Below are 17780 nucleotides of genomic sequence, written 5' to 3' on the forward strand. Positions count from 1 at the left end.
CCCTCCTCTCCCTTCATCTCAAGGATGAATTGACCAGGTCAAACCGCAGCGGCTCCAAAACCAGTTCTCCAAACAACCAATCAAACGTCTCAAAAAGTGGAGCTCCAGGGTCTTCTCAAGCTGGAGGATCTTCTCAGGACGGTACCTCTAAATCAAATACCCCCACATCCTCACGCACACTATTCCCTCACGATGGCGCGTCCACCGGCACCAGTCCCATGTCCAGTCATGCGGGTGGATCTGCTTCTGCTACACCTGTGTCCACCACTGCTTCAGATGTGGCCATGGAGTCTGTGGACACTCCTCTGCAGGAACAGGAGGCTTCAGACAGGCTCAACAGGAACCTGGACAGGAGCGGTGGAAAGCCAGAGAGCAATAAGAATATCGCAGCGGTGCAGGAAGGGCAGCAGGGTCAGCGTGGACATGACAGTCAGGAGTCTGCTTCTACTGCATTCAAAAGTGAAGGTCAGTACTCCAACACCTTGAATATCAGATTACGTAATCGAACAATTTTGTACCAGTCTTTTGTCCATATATTCAAACCTAAGATCTTCCTTTCTTTTGGTTGTACTAGATGGAGCAGACAACCTGGAGAAGTCTGAGGTGCAGGCGATCATTGAATCCACTCCTGAACTGGAAATGGATCTTGATGGCTGCATAGGAACAAGGTAGGTTACTAGGGACGGGAATCGACAGGGACCTCTCGATCAATACTATCACGATACTTAGGTGGCGATACGATATGGATTGCGATTCTGTGGGTATTGCGATTCGATATTACGATTTCTTGCGATTTCATTTGTATCATACCTTCAAATACAACACAGTCAAATTGACTTAGAGCTTTACAAGGTTTATTTCAAATATTAAAATTAAATTAATGACTGCTGGGCAGCCAATAGAGAATATGAAAAAAAAGTGTGCCCTATTATTGTATAGTCCCTGTCAACTGCACACAAACTGACAGATTAAGAAATGTATACCTCTTAGGCTATTTTAAAACAATAAATAAAAGGTAAATTAAATTGGTGTTGATGTTAACTAATATTTAAGAAATAAATATTGATACTGAATTAATCACACACATGATAATATTGTGTAAATAATCCAGTGCCTCTTAATTCATATGCTTCCTCTACATCGTGATGCTTTTACTATCTGCATCAAATGTTGGTCTGAAGGAGACGTAGATGTGAAACTATAGTGAGGCAAATAAAATGTAATAGTGATTTAATAGTACTTCTATTACTAGTACTACTATCAATAACAGAAACCATAACGATTTAATACATTATGGGGAAAACAAGCCAAATATTGCGTTGTCTTTGGCGTTTTCAATTCCCAAGATCTTCTGCACAACTCTAGGAAATATTTGTATTTTTAGCAAATTTATTCGCCAAATTGAGATGATACACAAAATAACAAAGTCAACGTTAGTTGCTAGTATCATCAATAAAGTGTTTTTCAACTGTGCGCAATAAGTCTTGTCTTGCAAAATGTTTAACTTTTTTTCAATGTATTTAAATATGTGTCTCAATCTATCAAATTCTATTTATATAGCCCAGATTCACAAATCACCATTTGTCTCATAGGGTTTAACAGAGTGTGACATCCTCTGCCTTTAACCCTCAACAAGAGTAAGGAAAAACTACAAAAAAAATATTAACAGGTAGAAAAAATGTAGAAACTTCAGAGAGGGATCCCATTCCCAGGATGGACAGAAGTGCAATATATGTCGCGTGTTTGTAACATAATGGAGAAGTGTGTCAATGTTTAAAGTGTTTCTAAATAACAAAATGCCTGATAGAGATGAAGGGGGCGGTAATGATGAATGAATTGAGGAGTTATTGTCAGTAACGGCAGAATATGCGATTAGGCGTATTGTATATCAAGTACCCTTGTTGTAATCAAAGTCCATGGTGAGCTGCCACCACGATCCGGATCGACCACCCCAATCAGATGCCACCAGATCTCATAAACTTTTCAGCGAATCAAACAAATCAAAAGTAATCTTCAAGTACTGTACGTGTCCTAATGAACTCTAATTAGTGCTGGTGTTTATTGTTATCGTGTCAAATAATAGAGGTCAGCAGGAGGGTAAAACAGCTCAATCCATGGACACCGGTTCTAAAATGTGTGTCTGCCATGACCCCGAAGCAGCGGCGGCCATAGCCTTTCATTATAATATTGTCATGAATTAATTTAGCCACGTGACAGCTCTTATAGCCATATGAGGCAAAGGTTATCAAAGTGCAATATCACATCACTTCATCCTAGTAACACTTGTCCTCTGTCTTGCCCCCTCATGTGTCCATGCAGCACACCAGTTAAAGGCGGCATAGAGAATCTAGCATTCGACCGGAACACTGAGTCTCTGTTTGAGGAGCTGTCGTCTGCAGGAAACGACCTGATAGCAGACATGGACGAAGGCGCTGACCTACTGGGTAAGAAACTTAAATCTCTTACAACTTATCATGTGGCCACTTTTTACAAACCATTTTCTCCCCCTGTCGTATTCTCTTAATCATCTTTTCTTTGGCTGTCGGGCTTTACCATCCTTGCAGATGAGTTTTCTGGTGTGTATCAGTTCATTCTCTCCAGATTCCCCAGCTCCTTGTTTGTTTCCACCCCCCTGTGACCTTTTTAATGGATAGAACAGATTATTCTTCTGTGAAGGACAGTGTTGCATTTAGGCTAGGTAGATTCAGTTGAAACTATTTAACTCACAGGAAAAATTTACAATATTTTATTGAATCTCATAAACCTCTTTCTCATTTGCATTGTTCTTTGCTTGACTCAGATTTCAACTTTCTAGGTAAGAATGAAATATGTTAGTGTGTAGAATAGAAATTGATGTTATTTTCCAAAATATAATTTCAATTTCCCCCTCTTACACAGGAGCACTTGATAAGATGATTATTTGTTAGTGTTCACATTATGGCCTATCCTTTTCAGGTATGGGTCGGGAAGTCGAACATCTTATCCATGAGAACACCCAGCTGCTGGAGACCAAGTCAGTGCTCATTATAATTTGTGTTATTTATAAATGTGAAGACATAATGACATAAACACTTGATGAAAAAGGTCCTAACCACTGAAGTGACTTAGTTTTTGTTAAAGTTGTTGCAGTATCTCTGCTCCTGCAGCTGTCAATATGCGTCCTCAGCGATGACATAAGTAGCTTGCGGCTATAACAGTGAATTGTTTTTTATAAATCTTACAAGCAGCAAAGCCACTGAGAATGTATTCACCACTGGTTATTTATGTCTGAATGTGTTCTCTTTTGATGGACTCACTAATTTGCTGTCAGTAGTGACATTTATTTGAGTGGAAGCACAGTGGTCAAAGGTTTCATAGGCTTTCAGAATAAAATAAATCCTTGCGGACAACTAGGTTTCATATTAGAAGATTAAGATGTGAACAGACTTTAGTTCTCACCCATTGTTTATTTTACTATTACTTGAATTTATATAAATACATTTTAAACTGTAATACAACCTGCAGGTACCTGAACCAGGGCAAGATTCTATAAGTTTCCTATTTGTACTGTATAGGCTTGTTGTTGTAGTTAATTAATGATACTTTGTGTTTGATAAATTGTCGTGAGACTGAAGTGTGTGACCCTGACACATCAAGTACGTTTTTTTACTGATGCACCTGAAGTTAAGACTTAGGAGCTGTTATTTTCCTGATCTTATTTTAAAATGTGCACATGAGGTACAAATGACTGAAATTCAAGATTATGACCCGCCCATGTCTCTAAACTTAATTCTAAAGATTGAGCTTAATTTACCAACTTCAGGAGGACTACCTAATATATATCGCCTACCTTCTTCATCTCTGACAATCATGACAGTTCTACCACCTTCTGTTAAATGACGATATGACATGAAATACATTATATAATGCATTTGTTTATACATGTGTGTTCAGAAACGCTTTGAATGTGGTGAAAAATGACCTGATCGCTCGCCTGGATGAACTGTCCTGTGAGAAGGAGGTTCTTCAGGGAGAGCTGGATGCTGTCACTCAGGCCAAAACCAACCTGGAGGAGAAGAACAAAGAATTAGAGGAAGAACTCAAGAAGTGAGTTGTTTTGGACTTTGGAACACAATACACAAATCTATTTATCTACTGCTTTAAATATTTTATATACTTTATAAACAAGGACGTTGTAAATGTGGAAGCGACGTACTCTCTTGCAGGTTTCGAGCAGAGCTGGAAGATTCCAAACAGAAAGTCAAGAATGAGAATGAGGATGATGTGAGTCTTTGATATTTCCAATGTCAGCTTGTGAATGGATCACAACATTATATCTTATTAAGGTCAATAATTCTTGGAAGTATTTTCAAACACAACCTATTCCATGCTGACAAACTCCATAGGAGCCAAGTCTTGTCATGTTTACCTCAAACCCTTCATAGCATGTGCCATGTATTGTCTACACAAATGTTCTCTCACAGATGGTTTTGAACAGTGGTTCACTGGTGTCATGCTTGCGTTGTGCCTACAGAGTGATGTGCCTACAGCGCAGAGGAAGCGCTTCACCAGGGTGGAGATGGCCAGGGTCCTGATGGAGAGGAACCAGTATAAGGAGAGACTGATGGAGCTGCAGGAGGCGGTCAGATGGACAGAGATGATCAGGTAAGACAGAGGAAAACCAAGGAAAGTGGTGGACAATATGAAATCCTAACAAATTCCTCCAAATTGCCTTTATACACAATGCAATTTGAAAAGCTCACAAAGTGTAAAGACATGGTTATAAAAACAGAACTTGCATACAAGCTGCAGACAGGAGAGAAGTTCCTCCTACAGATTATCACACGTCCCCACTGATCCATGAACACATGATTATTAATTCACAAGGTTATTATAAAGATATCTCTATGTGTGAGTGATTTGAAAAGAAAAGAGGAGGAGCATCTTCTGTTGACCAGCACGGAGAAATGGGCCTCAATACAGGGGCGCTGGCAGGACCAACCCTATGATAGATGAGCAAAGGCTACTCTGATGTTTTCCTTTAGGTGCAGCACACATATCTGAACTGAACAACTCAATAACAATAATAGATTAATAGAAATCGGAGGATCTGGATGCATTTAGAAGTACTGTACATTTTGACTTGCTGACAGGTGAATCATAATCGAATTCGTGAGGCTAGCGAAGAGCCACAGCTTTATTTCAAAGTGAATTTTTCTTTCTCAGGGCTTCAAAGGATAATCCAGCTCTTCCGGAGAAGAAGAAATCCAGCCTCTGGCAGTTGTAAGCTCCTCTTTCCACTTCTTTCATTCTCACAACTCAACCAACCTCAGTGTGATCACCGTGTTATTTAAGTGTTTCACTGTTCACTTTTCTTTTTGTATTCCATGTTGATTGGTTGTTCTCCAGGATGTAGGTAAATCTCTGACATGTTAACACGTGTCTTATCTTGACTGCTTCTGACAACAAACTCTTAACAGAGGAGAGCCAGTAAGAAAACAGTGGCTCTGATCTCAGATCTGAGCTGCTGTGCTGCCACAGTAGTCTTTGATTCTTTTATTAAATAGAGGTGGCTGAGGTTGGGACATTACACTTGTTTGCTAATTGAGGAAATGAATGTGGTGAAGACTGATATTCTGTCATTTGATCCAGGCTCTCCTTTGTTGGGTTTAACCAGGAATGACTTTGGTTTGGTTTGAAGGACAATTATTTGGGGGCAGATCTTTTGGCTAAGAGGTTGCTTTGCATATAAGAGAAACTAAAACTGATAAATCCACTGTCTCCTCTGCCCTGTTTCTGTCTGTCCCTCTATATTCTGCATTGTGACGTCTGTTTCCAGGAGGTGTGTTGGCAGGGTTACTTCAGTGAAAGGGAGAGAAGGCAGAGAAATGGGATTAAATTTAAGATTTAAGAAATAAATATTATTTAATAATAATTTTTTAGATGAACACTATCTGTGGTTTAGTATTCAATAAGATTGTGGTAAATCAGCTGCTTCTTCTAAAACTGTCAGATGTAGTGACATAGATGCATTATTATCTTTCACCATAGAGTTAGAAGGCCAGGCCATTTTTGCTTTTTGTTGGTCACTAACATCCTAGTCAATGCACATTATTAACCCCGCACACCCTGCCCTCCATCATTCTTTGCTGTTTAGGAGATAGGTCATTGACTTCGTGATGGGTTACTATGAAAATGAATATTGGTTAGCTGCTACCTGTATGTCAGCTGCCAAGGTGTGTTAGCATGGGGAAGAACCTTTTTAAATGTTGATCCCTGCCTTTTGCTGCTGGAGCTACTGCTTGTGTCCACCCCTCTATATGTTTGTCTGTGTGCTTCTTCTTTTTTTGTTTTGTCCTTCTTCCTCCCCACTTCCCCGCCCTTACACCTTTAGTTTCAGCCGTTTGTTCAGCTCGTCGGGCGGAGCAGCCAAGAAGCCGGCGACGGAGGCGCCAGTGAACATCAAGTACAACGCGCCCACCGCTCAGATTCAGCCGTCCGTCAAGAAGAGGAGTACCACCCTGCAGCAGCTGCCCAATGACAAGAGCAAAGCCTTTGATTTTCTCAATGAGGAGTAAGTCACTCAGGGGAAATAATGATGGTCAAATTCCCTTGGACTATGGAATTTGAAATTGGATTATGATTTAATACTTTTATTGTTTATTTCACTGTAATTTTGGTGAGTGTGTACGATCTCCTGTGAGAATTGCGTAGCGCAGAAGCAGGTTCAAGAGGACGGCTGAACTGTAGGTCTGTTAAAAAAGACTTAGAGGTCATTTGAAACCAGTGTTTATATCCAATGTTCAGAAACAGAGTTTAATGTATTTGTTACAGCAGCAGCTCATCCTGGGTCGGGAAGCTGGGGATCAACTGTAATAACAACCGTAATAACCACTTACTTCCTCAGACACAGCGCGCAACGGAATAAATTGACGTGTGGCTGTAGATTGCGCTGCTGCAGTTTTTAATCAGACTATTGTACCATCTCAGGGTCACATCAGTCACCTTGTGATGTTAGTATAAATCCAATGTCTGAATTACTGATCCAGTTGTCGTTCACAGACTGTTAAAAAGTTAATTATACATAAAGTAAATACAAAGAAAACACAAATAGACCAGAATATACAGAGCTTGAAATAAGAAAATAAACATATTTTTATACAAAATATACGTAAATGCACATCCCTTTAATGGGCCAACTGAGTAATCATATGAGCTCTAATTAATAGCAAAGAGTACAATCGACCTGAATGAAAAGGGTAACATAATTAATTTTTCTTATAGATTACAGATGTGAAAGAAACTGCAGTAACTTCTCCTCATCATTAGTTTAGATTTGGTTGTGAAATGAAAAATTCCTTTCACCATGATGTCCAATGGCTTTGTAACTGTGTCTGCATATGCTCTTCCCTCGTCTGAATGATCATTACAATCAGACACATGAAATGAGCTTTCTTTGTATAGCAGTTTTCAATAACTACTTTAAGATTCCTATGGAAACCTTATAATAGACCCTATTAGATACTTATATAGCTACGGTGATGTCCCTCAGAGTGGCAGCTGATAACGTGGTGTCCAGGCGAGAGCAGAAGAGAGCGCAGTACCAGCAAGTCAAAGCTCACGTCCAGAAAGAGGACGGCAGAGTGCAGGCGTACGGCTGGAGCCTGCCCAAGAAGCACAAAGTAAGGACATGGTTACCTACAGGACATTCTGTATATACAGTCTGGTGATGGGGTTATTGTAGAATCACAATGTCATGTAAGCTGTAAGAGAAATACGATGTCCCACAGCGTTGTCATGTTTTGACTTTGCAGGCAAATGGAGGTCAGGCAGAGAGTAAGATGAAGAATCTGCCTGTTCCTGTCTTCCTCAGACCACTGGATGAGAAAGATGCTTCTGTGAAGGTGATTCTACTATTTTGTGTTGTGCATTGCATGGAATTATGGGTAATTTCCTTAGCCTTAGCCATGATTGTTCCTTAGCTGTGGTGTATATCTCTCAATAGCTTCCTTTTTTTAATCTAAATGGTAAGAAAGGGAAGCACTGTTATATCTCGCTGCAATGTCATTGTATTTGACTGCATGTCCGTGCTGTAGCTGTGGTGTGCTGCCGGTGTGAATCTCTCTGGAGGTAAAACCAGAGACGGAGGATCGATCGTAGGAGCCAGTGTGTTCTACAGTGACGTGCCTGGACCTGAGAGCCCTAAAAAGAAGATAGGTTGTCAGAGCAGCCTGGACAAACTGGATCAAGACATCAAAGTATAAACACACTCACAAACTCCTGCTTGTTTCAGTACCGCCAAAGTGTTCACATCATGAAAGAAATAAACCCATAATACCTGAAAAAGGAACCTGTAGCTACAAATACACACATTCACATACCATAGACTATATGAAAAGTTGGACGACTTGACAGCTCCCCCAAAAGTGAAGACAAACGTCTCTGATGGCTGACTGATCTATAGGTCATAACTCCTGCCTCCTCCATGGTAGTTGTTGGGACATGGACCAATCTTAAAAGTCCAAATTTAACCAGACCCGTGCAGACTCTGGTTCCGAATGCAAAAAATGGCACCATTTTTGTCTTAATTCTGGCTATTTGGAGAGAGTGGAGACGCACCGCTCTGCTTTATATAGTCTGTCACATACATGCAATTATTTCATGTTATTAAGTTAGCTGTCCTACACATATAACATTTTTTGCAGGAGCAACAGATGGAGCTGCGGCAGCAGGACGAGTTATCATCGCTGGTGTGGATCTGTACCAGCACCCAGTCCACCACTAAAGCTGTTGTCATTGATGCCAACCAGCCTGGAAACATCCTGGAGAGCTTCTTTGTTTGTGACTCCCATGTCCTCTGCATCACCAGCGTTCCAGGTCAGTGGATGGATATACGTGCTTCCCAGTTGTGCTACCAAATCAACATATGCAGCTTTAGACATGCACGGACTCTGGACTTTCTCATGAAATTATCAGGAGGGGCTGTATGTTAAGAATTCCAAGTTAGTTGCTCCCAACATTCTCCAAAGTTTTTCCTACCAACCCCAAAATGAGAGAACAGAAGGACAATGTCCGGAGAATTTTATGCGACTGAGTAGGCGTTTTGATGGTGTTTCCAATGCTTGACGGATGCAAACTGTAAAAACAAAACAAAAGAAATCAAATATCTTACGAGGAAAAAGAGGAGCCACACACGGAAGACGCCGATGAAAATGTCAACTTGGAAAGACAATGAGTATTAAGAGCTTTTGGTGATAAGGGCAGATGCTGGTGTCAGTGTGCTGTAAACAAAAGCTTGTTAATTCTAGGGAAATTTATTGTCCTCACCCAAATGCTGCAGACGTTTTCCTAGACAATCTCCTGCTGTGTTGTTCATATGTGAAACACAAAGTCCTGTTGGCAATTGACAGTGTGTCTGGACATTTTCTGGAGTTCATGTCTGCAAGGGCTGCCTTGGAAAAGATGGTTTAATTACTGATATGTGTGGGTGACTAAGTTGTTTTGCATTCAGTGGCCCGCAGAGGAACTGCATCAGCTATGGGGGACAGCATGCTTTCCGTATTTAATTGCTTGTTTTTATTTAGGTGCAAGAGAGACTGACTACCCAGCTGGTGAGGAAGTACCTCCAAACTCTGAGGCAGGACCAGTGGAAGATGGCAGCTCAACAGCAACCAACAGCATCTCAACAGGAGAAGAAGGCGTGCTCGGAGGCATCACTGTCGTGGGCTGTGAAGCTGAAGGATCAGTCGCTATTCCCCAGACCGCAGACGGTCCTGGGAAAGATGGAGGGACTGGTAAGGCGTTAGCATCTCCAAGTGACAAATTACCCACATATGAGATGACAGAGTTTGCTGAGAGATGATCTTCTCTTTAGAAGAAGAAGCCACCGAGGCCACCGAGGCCAGCGCAGGGCTCTCTGACCACAGAGAAACCCTGAGGGGTGTCTACACCGAGCACGTCTTCACTGATCCACTGGGAGCTAAGCCCACACCAGAGGCTCCAGCCAACTACACTCAGAGGTAACATCAGGTGGCCCATTACCCAGCACAGAGTCATCGCACTTCAGTCAATCCAATAAACCTAATCCGAATCATTGTTAAACATTTATCTTGTTCATGTATCACATGCAAATATTTCTTTGATGGTTAAATATCACTGCAGTGCATAACACCTTCAAGCCAAACTTTGTGGGTTTGTCAGACAAGCATACAAAACCAGTGAAAACTAATAGAAACACTGTCTGTTGTGAAATATAATACAAATACAAAAAATAACTATCTGCTCAAATTTTGTATTTAACTTAAATATATCCCTTTATGAAACATAATAACTAACATAATAAATTTACATCAGCATCAATACATAAAATGTGACACCAAATAAAGTAGTTAAAATTTGCTCCAGGTCAACTGTTGCAAGATTAAGATGCTACCTGCATGTGAAGTAGTAGTAACTAGTGCAGTGTCTGTTCTAATCCTGCCTGTCTGGAATGGTGTGTTTGCTTGGCCTGTAGTGATGCTGGTTGCAGCTTTCTTTCTGAAATTGGTAAAATGACGTCCTGTTATTTTATATAAACAGTTTACAGTGCAGTCAGTGTGAAGTTAGAAAACCAACATGGTCTGTCTGCTGTGAGGATTTTAAAGTCAATATTTTTCATACAATTTAACTGAATTTGCTTCATTACTGTTAATGTGTGTGGCTTATACAGTTTGAATGATTGACTTAACTGTTGTTAATTTTTCATACATTACATGTCAGCTTTTTCAGAGGTCTGTTAAACCAGAGGTCGGGGTATATATAAAAGACACGTTTAACTGTCATAGTATTAAATGTGATGTTGTCTCCGATGACCAGGGAGAGTGATCTGTTGAAAGATGGTGTAAGTTCCAACCCCACAGCTGAGGAGCAGGACCTGATGAGAGAGGAGGCTCAGAAGATGAGTAGCGTCCTGCCCACCATGTGGCTGGGTGCACAGAATGGATTGTGAGTGTGATTTGTTTTTTTTGTCCAAAATTGTTCTTTCAGTGTCCAGAGTTCAAGAAATGTGATGACTGAGAACTCTTTTCTGATTCTAGCGTATATGTTCACTCCTCTGTGGCCCAGTGGAAGAAATGTCTCCATTCCATAAAGCTAAAGGACGCTGTGCTCGGCATAGTGTGAGTATAGTGAAATGATTAACATCCGTGAGCTTTACACATGTGGCCCATTTCTTCATTTAAACCTCTGATTTCTGTCAACGCGTGTTTCTGTCCCACAGACATGTGAAGGGGCGTGTTCTCGTCGGCCTCTCTGATGGCACTTTAGCCATATTCCACAGAGGAGTAGGTGAGTGGACATGAGCTGTGACAAATGGGCTGCAGGGACACATTTGTTCCATTATAATTTATATTTTAAACGAACCTATATCATTCAAATGTGTGCTCCTATATATATTTTATAAATATGTTGGATCTTTGACTCGTCCTTATTCTCTCGCCTCTGACCATCACATTTGTAAACGTAACGCCGGGGCCACACATTTATTGTGTAGCATGTAACGGCTGTTTCACTGATCTGCTGCAGCTCGCACACGTGTGGTGTTTAGAAAATAGAGGCTCTAGAGGAGCAGCGAGATGCAGCGCTTTATTCATGGTACAGAGTAATAATTGGTAAAGTTCTATTAAAACGTAAATATAATTAGAATATAAAAATTATAAGGACGATTCTTGACTGCCCTACAATACGATGCCACCCAAATAACCTCTTACTTTGTGCCATCAGTTTATGGATGTGTGTAATATAAAATGTGCTGCGTATAGAAGTACTGTATAAATGTGTGTGTCTATGTGTACCTTGACTTCCTTTGCTTCCATCAGATGGACAGTGGGACCTGACAAACTACCACCTGATAGACATGGGGAGACCGCACCACTCCATCCGCTGTATGACTGTCGTACACGACAAGGTGTGGTGTGGCTACAGGAACAAGATTTATGTGGTGCAGCCCAAAGCCATGAAGATCGAGGTATGGCCAGATTCACCCTTTGCATTTAGAATGTCTTTGATGAGCGTTAAACAGAGACTGAGTAGAGACGAGAACCTTCAGTGTGATTTAATCAAACAAATCGATTTTCAGAGGAAGTATTTTGAAAGAAAACACAGTTGTAATTTAGAAACATGAAGAATAGCTCTAATCCATGAAAAGTTGTAGAAAGCCTGTCCCTGACAATGGCTGAGCTGATGGAGGAGAGCCATCATTAATGCTGCTGATTAAACGTCTTCTGTTCCTGCTTCAATGTGCCTAAATTTAATTTGAGATGCAACCTTACCTCAGAATTTCTTTGAAGATTCACTGACTTGGAATATGGAGAATGGTGCCCCTTTCATTACCACTCCTCACCCCCCACCCTGTTCTTGCTCTATGCTCTGTTGTCTCTCTGATGAAAACCACTTGCTTGCTCAAAATCTGTTTTTACAGTATTAATGTTCATCAAGTGTGGCTGCAGAGGGCGCTGCTGCTCAGTAAAAGTTCCATTTTGTTATTTTAAGATACATGTCTTCAGGATTCCTTCCTTCACTTTTCTTTAACCACACGTCTCTCGTCTGCCCGTACTCTGTCCTCTGCAGAAGTCATTTGACGCCCACCCTCGTGCAGACAGTCAGGTACGACTGCTGGCCTGGGACGGTGATGGGATCTGGGTGTCCATCAGGCTGGACTCCACTCTCAGGCTGTTCCACGCTCACACCTACCAACACCTCCAGGATGTCGACATCGAGCCCTACGTCAGCAAGATGCTGGGTCAGTTCACTGCCTGTTATCAAGGCATCTTTGATCACATGTCCTATGGGTTTTACAGACTTCTTCCTCTTTAAGTCTGGTTTGAATGTGTTCTTAATACCTGTTTCTCAGGGACGGGGAAACTTGGCTTCTCATTCGTGCGAATCACAGCCCTCACTGTGTCATGTAATCGTCTGTGGATGGGCACTGGAAACGGAGTCATCATCTCCATCCCTCTAACAGAATGTAAGTTCAAGAGCTGGGGCATTTCTTGAATATATTATTGTTATAATTATTATTGACATACACACACACACACACACACACAATAGCCATAACATTTATATCTTGCAATTTTTTCCATTCGGACTCTGACAGGAAGCTATTGTTCAATTAATGAAGTTTGGTCTTCTTTGTTAGATGTATAATAAACGATAAAAACTAAACTATAAACACTTTTTATCTATTAAACACTTTTTATCCCTTTTAAACATGAAAAAAAAACGTATTCATTGGGTATGACCGTTAAGTAGATATGTCTCGAAGTATATAGTGAAGTAAACTGTTGATAATATATTGTCATAGACAGTAATCTAATATATTCACAACAATAAAAGTGTTTTACAGAATTAATTGTCCCATTCATATAACATTATCTTTGAGCTGGATTACATGAATTGAGGACTCTGAGTTGACTCTCTCACACTCACTGATTCATTAGCAGCCACCACGGCAGCGAAGGCAGCAGGTAACCATCCAGGAAGTGTGGTCCGCGTCTACGGCGACGACAGCGGCGACAAAGTGACAGCAGGGACGTTCGTTCCATACTGCTCCATGGCTCAGGCTCAGCTCTGTTTCCATGGTCACCGGGATGCTGTCAAATTCTTCACTGCTGTCCCAGGTAATTAACCATGCAGTTTGTCGATAGGTCCTCCAATGCTTTTACTTACTCTGTTACTGAGCAGGATGTTTCCAAGCCATACGATGGTAGTTTGAAATCTCTCGGTCGTCCGTATGTGTCATGTAATAGATGATTTCCCTCTAAACACTGCTGTGCTCCTCATAGTTTCAAAGGAAGATTAATGACCACCTGAGATCAAGTCAGTGACCTGATAAGAAGAGCTGATGTTCTTCACAGTTTGTGTGTCTGTCCGCTCAGGTCACGCAATTCCATCTGCCTCCTGTGGAGGAGAAGCAGGAGGTGACAGGGCAACAGATGCCTCATCTCAGGAAGGAACCAAGTCTATGTTGGTGATGAGCGGAGGAGAAGGTTACATAGACTTCAGAATGGGTAAGTTTACGGGATGAAGAGTTGTTATTTTTTATTATTATATTTCTGCATTAGATTGAGAGAACCTGCTGCCTCTGTGTGTCTCTAGGTGATGAGGAGGGCGAGGCAGAGGAAGGAGACGATGCCCCAATGAAACTGCAGCCCTTCCTGGCCAAAGCCGAGCGCAGCCACCTTATCGTGTGGCAGGTCCTGGGAAACGAGGACTGAAGTCTGACCTTTGACGGAAGTCTGACCTTTAACCCCCAGTCCCAATTTGCCTTTTTCTTCTCAAACCTGCAGCCACAGAGGAGGCGTTCAGGGGAGCGACCGCCCTCTGCAGCCGCGGGTTTAATCAGCACTTTTGTCCTTCTCCTCAAACCTGAACAATAAGCGTGAAACAAGCAGAAACTGCTCTGAGAGCTTTTTCTCTTTGGTAAACTGGAGTGGAGCAGTGTAAACACAAACTGCATGTTATTGTTTTATTACTTGTTTTCTTGTTTTTATTTTTGTTTTAAAGATTTGAATATCAATCTGTTGTCTTTTAATATTATTTGAGGTAAAGCTGTTGCTGACTACACAACCAATACTTTTCTTTTGTTACATTTGATCAGCAAATACACCCAGGTTCCCTCCAATCAGCCCTGTTACTGTGTGCTGATGCTAAATCAGATGTTTAAATCAAAAGATAATCACCCGTGACTTCCCTTGTTGATAATGTTGGACTGGGGCTGTTGTGTGTGGGAGCCAATCATGTGGTTTTTTTTGGTGAACCTCTGATCAAATTTGTTTTTGTTCCTTTGAGTCAAGAAATGTAATCAATCGTCAGTTCTCTTTAGTTCTCAGGATTAGTTTAAATGAAATGCAACATGTCACATTTCATCTGGTTAGTGGTGAGCAGGAGGTTAATGTCTCTCATGGATTAACAGTTCATTCGAATCACAGAGCATTGCATGGTTTTTATGAAAGATATGTACGATCTCAAAATCAATCCCCCTGACTTCACTTAGCGCCATCGTCAGGTCAAAAAGAAGATTTAGCCAGTATTTTAGTTCATGCCCAAATGTTCCATTAGTTCTCTCTTGGGTCCTGCACCACCCCGACACAAAATGTGATGGATATAGGCTCAGTAGATTTTTATAATCCTGCTCACGGACAGACAAACAGTAATGGTAAAATAACCTCATTGAAAGAGCCAAGTAGAATAACTAGTAACTAAATTTAATTTGATTCAAATCTGTGCATTATTTCTTGAGAAATTCACAAAAATTATGACAAATGTCCTTGCAGTGTTAAGAAAAATGTTTAAATGCTAAACATTGTAAACATTGACATGACAGCATTGTCATCGTGAGCATGCTAGCAGCTTCACACAGGCAGTAGCTGTAAATTCTTATTCAGACATCACCAGGTTTTTATTTTCCAGGAAATCCGATGCTCTGTGTCTTGAATGAAATGATAATACATGAGAAACACTCACTGGTGTTACAGTATTGGTAGCAGTTAGCTTTTCAACTCCAGCTGCGTCTGGATCATACTGTAAACCAGTACATACTCCAATCCCCAGTTCATATAGGATACTATTTAATCTAGCACTAAACATGAGGATGCTATCAACCCTCTGCTATGCGTCTACCCGTCAGCTCCAGTTAGTGGACTCTTTCAAATCTGCCTTAGGTGTGGAGCTTTGAAAGCACTGAGATTGCAGGCTTCTTCAGGTGTGACAGAGTATTTATTTTTGATGAAATAATATTACGTTCGCTACCAAAGCTTAAAGAACCAGAGATTGATAGTTTGCTGAATCAGTAACCGTGTCCATCTGTCTGCAGTGTCCCTGTAGATAACATGAGAGATTGTTTTGTAACTGAATTCCCAGTGTAGAGATGAGATATATTTTTAGACTTTTCTTATTTGGAAATTGAAATATTTTGCGGGTGTGAGAGATGAGAATGTGTTGGACCTGTTACTATGAGAGAATAAAACAAGCCGTGAAAAAGAGCGTTACACCACCTCCCCTCTAATCCTCATCTCTGCATTCAAGAATCTCAAATGTTGACAGTTTGCCCCTCTTTGTTTATGACAATGTTTGTTTTAATGTCTCAGTGATATCCCCTCCTAATATCAAACTGATGATTTCAGAAATTGTTTTCATTCTATTTTTATGTTCAAATTTTTTTTTTTTGTATCTATAAGTCTGTCCTCTCTGAGAGTACAGTGCACAAGCTGTTTGTTTGAGACTGTTTTATGGCCTCTGTGTACCAGTACACTGCACTGGTATGTTGTTTTGTTTTGTCTTCTTTGTATTGAACAATATCAACGAGGCCTGTCCTTGTCGTTTGAGTGTGTGAGAGACAGAGAGACGGAGAGACGGAGAGACGGAGAGAGGGAGAGAGGGAGAGAGGGAGAGAGGGAGAGAGGGAGTGTGTGTGTGTGTGTGTGTGTGTGTGTGTGTGTGTGTGTGTGTGTGTGTGTGTGTGTGTGTGTGTGTGTGTGTGTGTGTGTGTGTGTGTGTGTGTGTGTGTGTGTGTGTGTGTGTGTGTGTGTGTGTGTGTGTGTGTGTGTGTCTTCTCTCCAAGAGAGGAGGGAAAATATTATGTTTAGCCATTTCAGTATTTATTTACAACGATTGAGCCTTTGCAATTCAGAATGTATCTTTGTACATTGAATATGAATATATATATATATGATTATATATGTATTAACCATGAAAATGGCTTGAGTTGATTGTCTTGACAACAGTTGTTGCTGTTGGAATGAGGAGTTTGTTTTGTGGGGGGTAACTTACGCAGCTATGCACTATGTCTCTGAGAAAAGAGGAAGAGGAGTGGCTGGGGGGGGGCTGTGCAGCCTGTCCACACTGACAGAATCCGTTTCGGTGTCTCCAATGCAGGACAAACAAACCAAACTGAATTCCACAAGGTAACTCCCCCCCGTCACACCACGCAGGTGTCGTCCCTCCCACCCGCTCATGCTCGCCTGTGTCTCGCCAGGTGCTCCCCCTGTTCTTAATCGGCAGTACGAACACCATCTCGTACGTCTGCAGCATCTCTAGCCTTACTTATTTTTAACATTTAATTAAAGCAAATTTTGTGGGCAAAGTTTTTGTGTGCTTGTTAAATTTGTGATGCAGAAAAATGTAGATTGACTTTCAGGGGTAAAACAGTAGGCTTCTCTCACAGCGTACAAGTGTCACTGTTGAGATTAAGAACCTCATTCTATTCAACAGTCTGTGGCAGTGAGGCAGCACCACCAGCATTCATTTTAAACATTTTATTTACTGAAACATTTCAAATCTTTTTTTTTATTGGCTCAAAATAAACACAACAATGAAGAAAGTATACATTTATTAAAAAAATCATCAAACTCATCTAATAAAAAATCTTTCCGTTGCTGAAAGAGACATAAATAGCAAAACCTGTTAATGTTTGTTTCATTAGAATTTTTATCCTGATTCGTAACCATAACTACACAGATACCCACCTCCAATTATGCATGGATTTGAATGGATGGCACTTTCACCATTTGGTTTGCTCACAAATCTCTGGAATGGAAATTCAGGTTCAGTCAATCTGAAGATATTTAAACAATATTGGTAAACACACCCAGGCTGCTATGTCACTTGTGCAAAACCTAAGAGCAAAGCTTGTGTTTTGTTTTTTTGATCCTTCAGAGATTTTTCATTACTTTACAAACACTAGGTGGCGCACTTGATCTACAACCTAATAGTGTTTTCCTGGTGACTTCAGTGGAAGGACAGAGGCACTCCTCCCCTGCATG

The 17780-nt window shown here is 41.0% G+C and overlaps 1 protein-coding gene across 2 annotated transcripts in view; it reads left to right on the forward strand.

Moving 5' to 3' along the window:
- The window catches only part of spag9b (sperm associated antigen 9b), a 39085-nt gene extending 21981 nt beyond the window's left edge, over positions 1-17104 (forward strand). Inside the window, exons 6-29 of one of the 2 annotated variants that reach the window (XM_053413500.1) lie at positions 24-465; positions 575-668; positions 2320-2444; positions 2956-3013; positions 3934-4086; positions 4206-4263; positions 4514-4644; positions 5206-5263; positions 6372-6553; positions 7532-7661; positions 7794-7883; positions 8076-8237; positions 8685-8856; positions 9564-9773; positions 9857-9998; positions 10834-10962; positions 11055-11135; positions 11237-11304; positions 11835-11983; positions 12586-12757; positions 12869-12982; positions 13458-13637; positions 13896-14027; positions 14116-17104. In XM_053413500.1, the coding sequence (XP_053269475.1) occupies positions 24-465; positions 575-668; positions 2320-2444; positions 2956-3013; positions 3934-4086; positions 4206-4263; positions 4514-4644; positions 5206-5263; positions 6372-6553; positions 7532-7661; positions 7794-7883; positions 8076-8237; positions 8685-8856; positions 9564-9773; positions 9857-9998; positions 10834-10962; positions 11055-11135; positions 11237-11304; positions 11835-11983; positions 12586-12757; positions 12869-12982; positions 13458-13637; positions 13896-14027; positions 14116-14234 (3351 nt within the window). In that variant the 3' untranslated portion in view covers positions 14235-17104. Of the gene's footprint in view, positions 1-23; positions 466-574; positions 669-2319; positions 2445-2955; positions 3014-3933; positions 4087-4205; positions 4264-4513; positions 4645-5205; positions 5264-6371; positions 6554-7531; positions 7662-7793; positions 7884-8075; positions 8238-8684; positions 8857-9563; positions 9774-9853; positions 9999-10833; positions 10963-11054; positions 11136-11236; positions 11305-11834; positions 11984-12585; positions 12758-12868; positions 12983-13457; positions 13638-13895; positions 14028-14115 lie in introns of both variants that reach the window. The other variant, XM_053413499.1, reaches the window with a different exon arrangement.
- The last annotated feature ends 676 nt before the right edge of the window (positions 17105-17780 follow it).

Source organism: Pleuronectes platessa, chromosome 21 (assembly GCF_947347685.1).
Source record: "Pleuronectes platessa chromosome 21, fPlePla1.1, whole genome shotgun sequence".
Classification (NCBI taxonomy): domain Eukaryota; kingdom Metazoa; phylum Chordata; class Actinopteri; order Pleuronectiformes; family Pleuronectidae; genus Pleuronectes; species Pleuronectes platessa.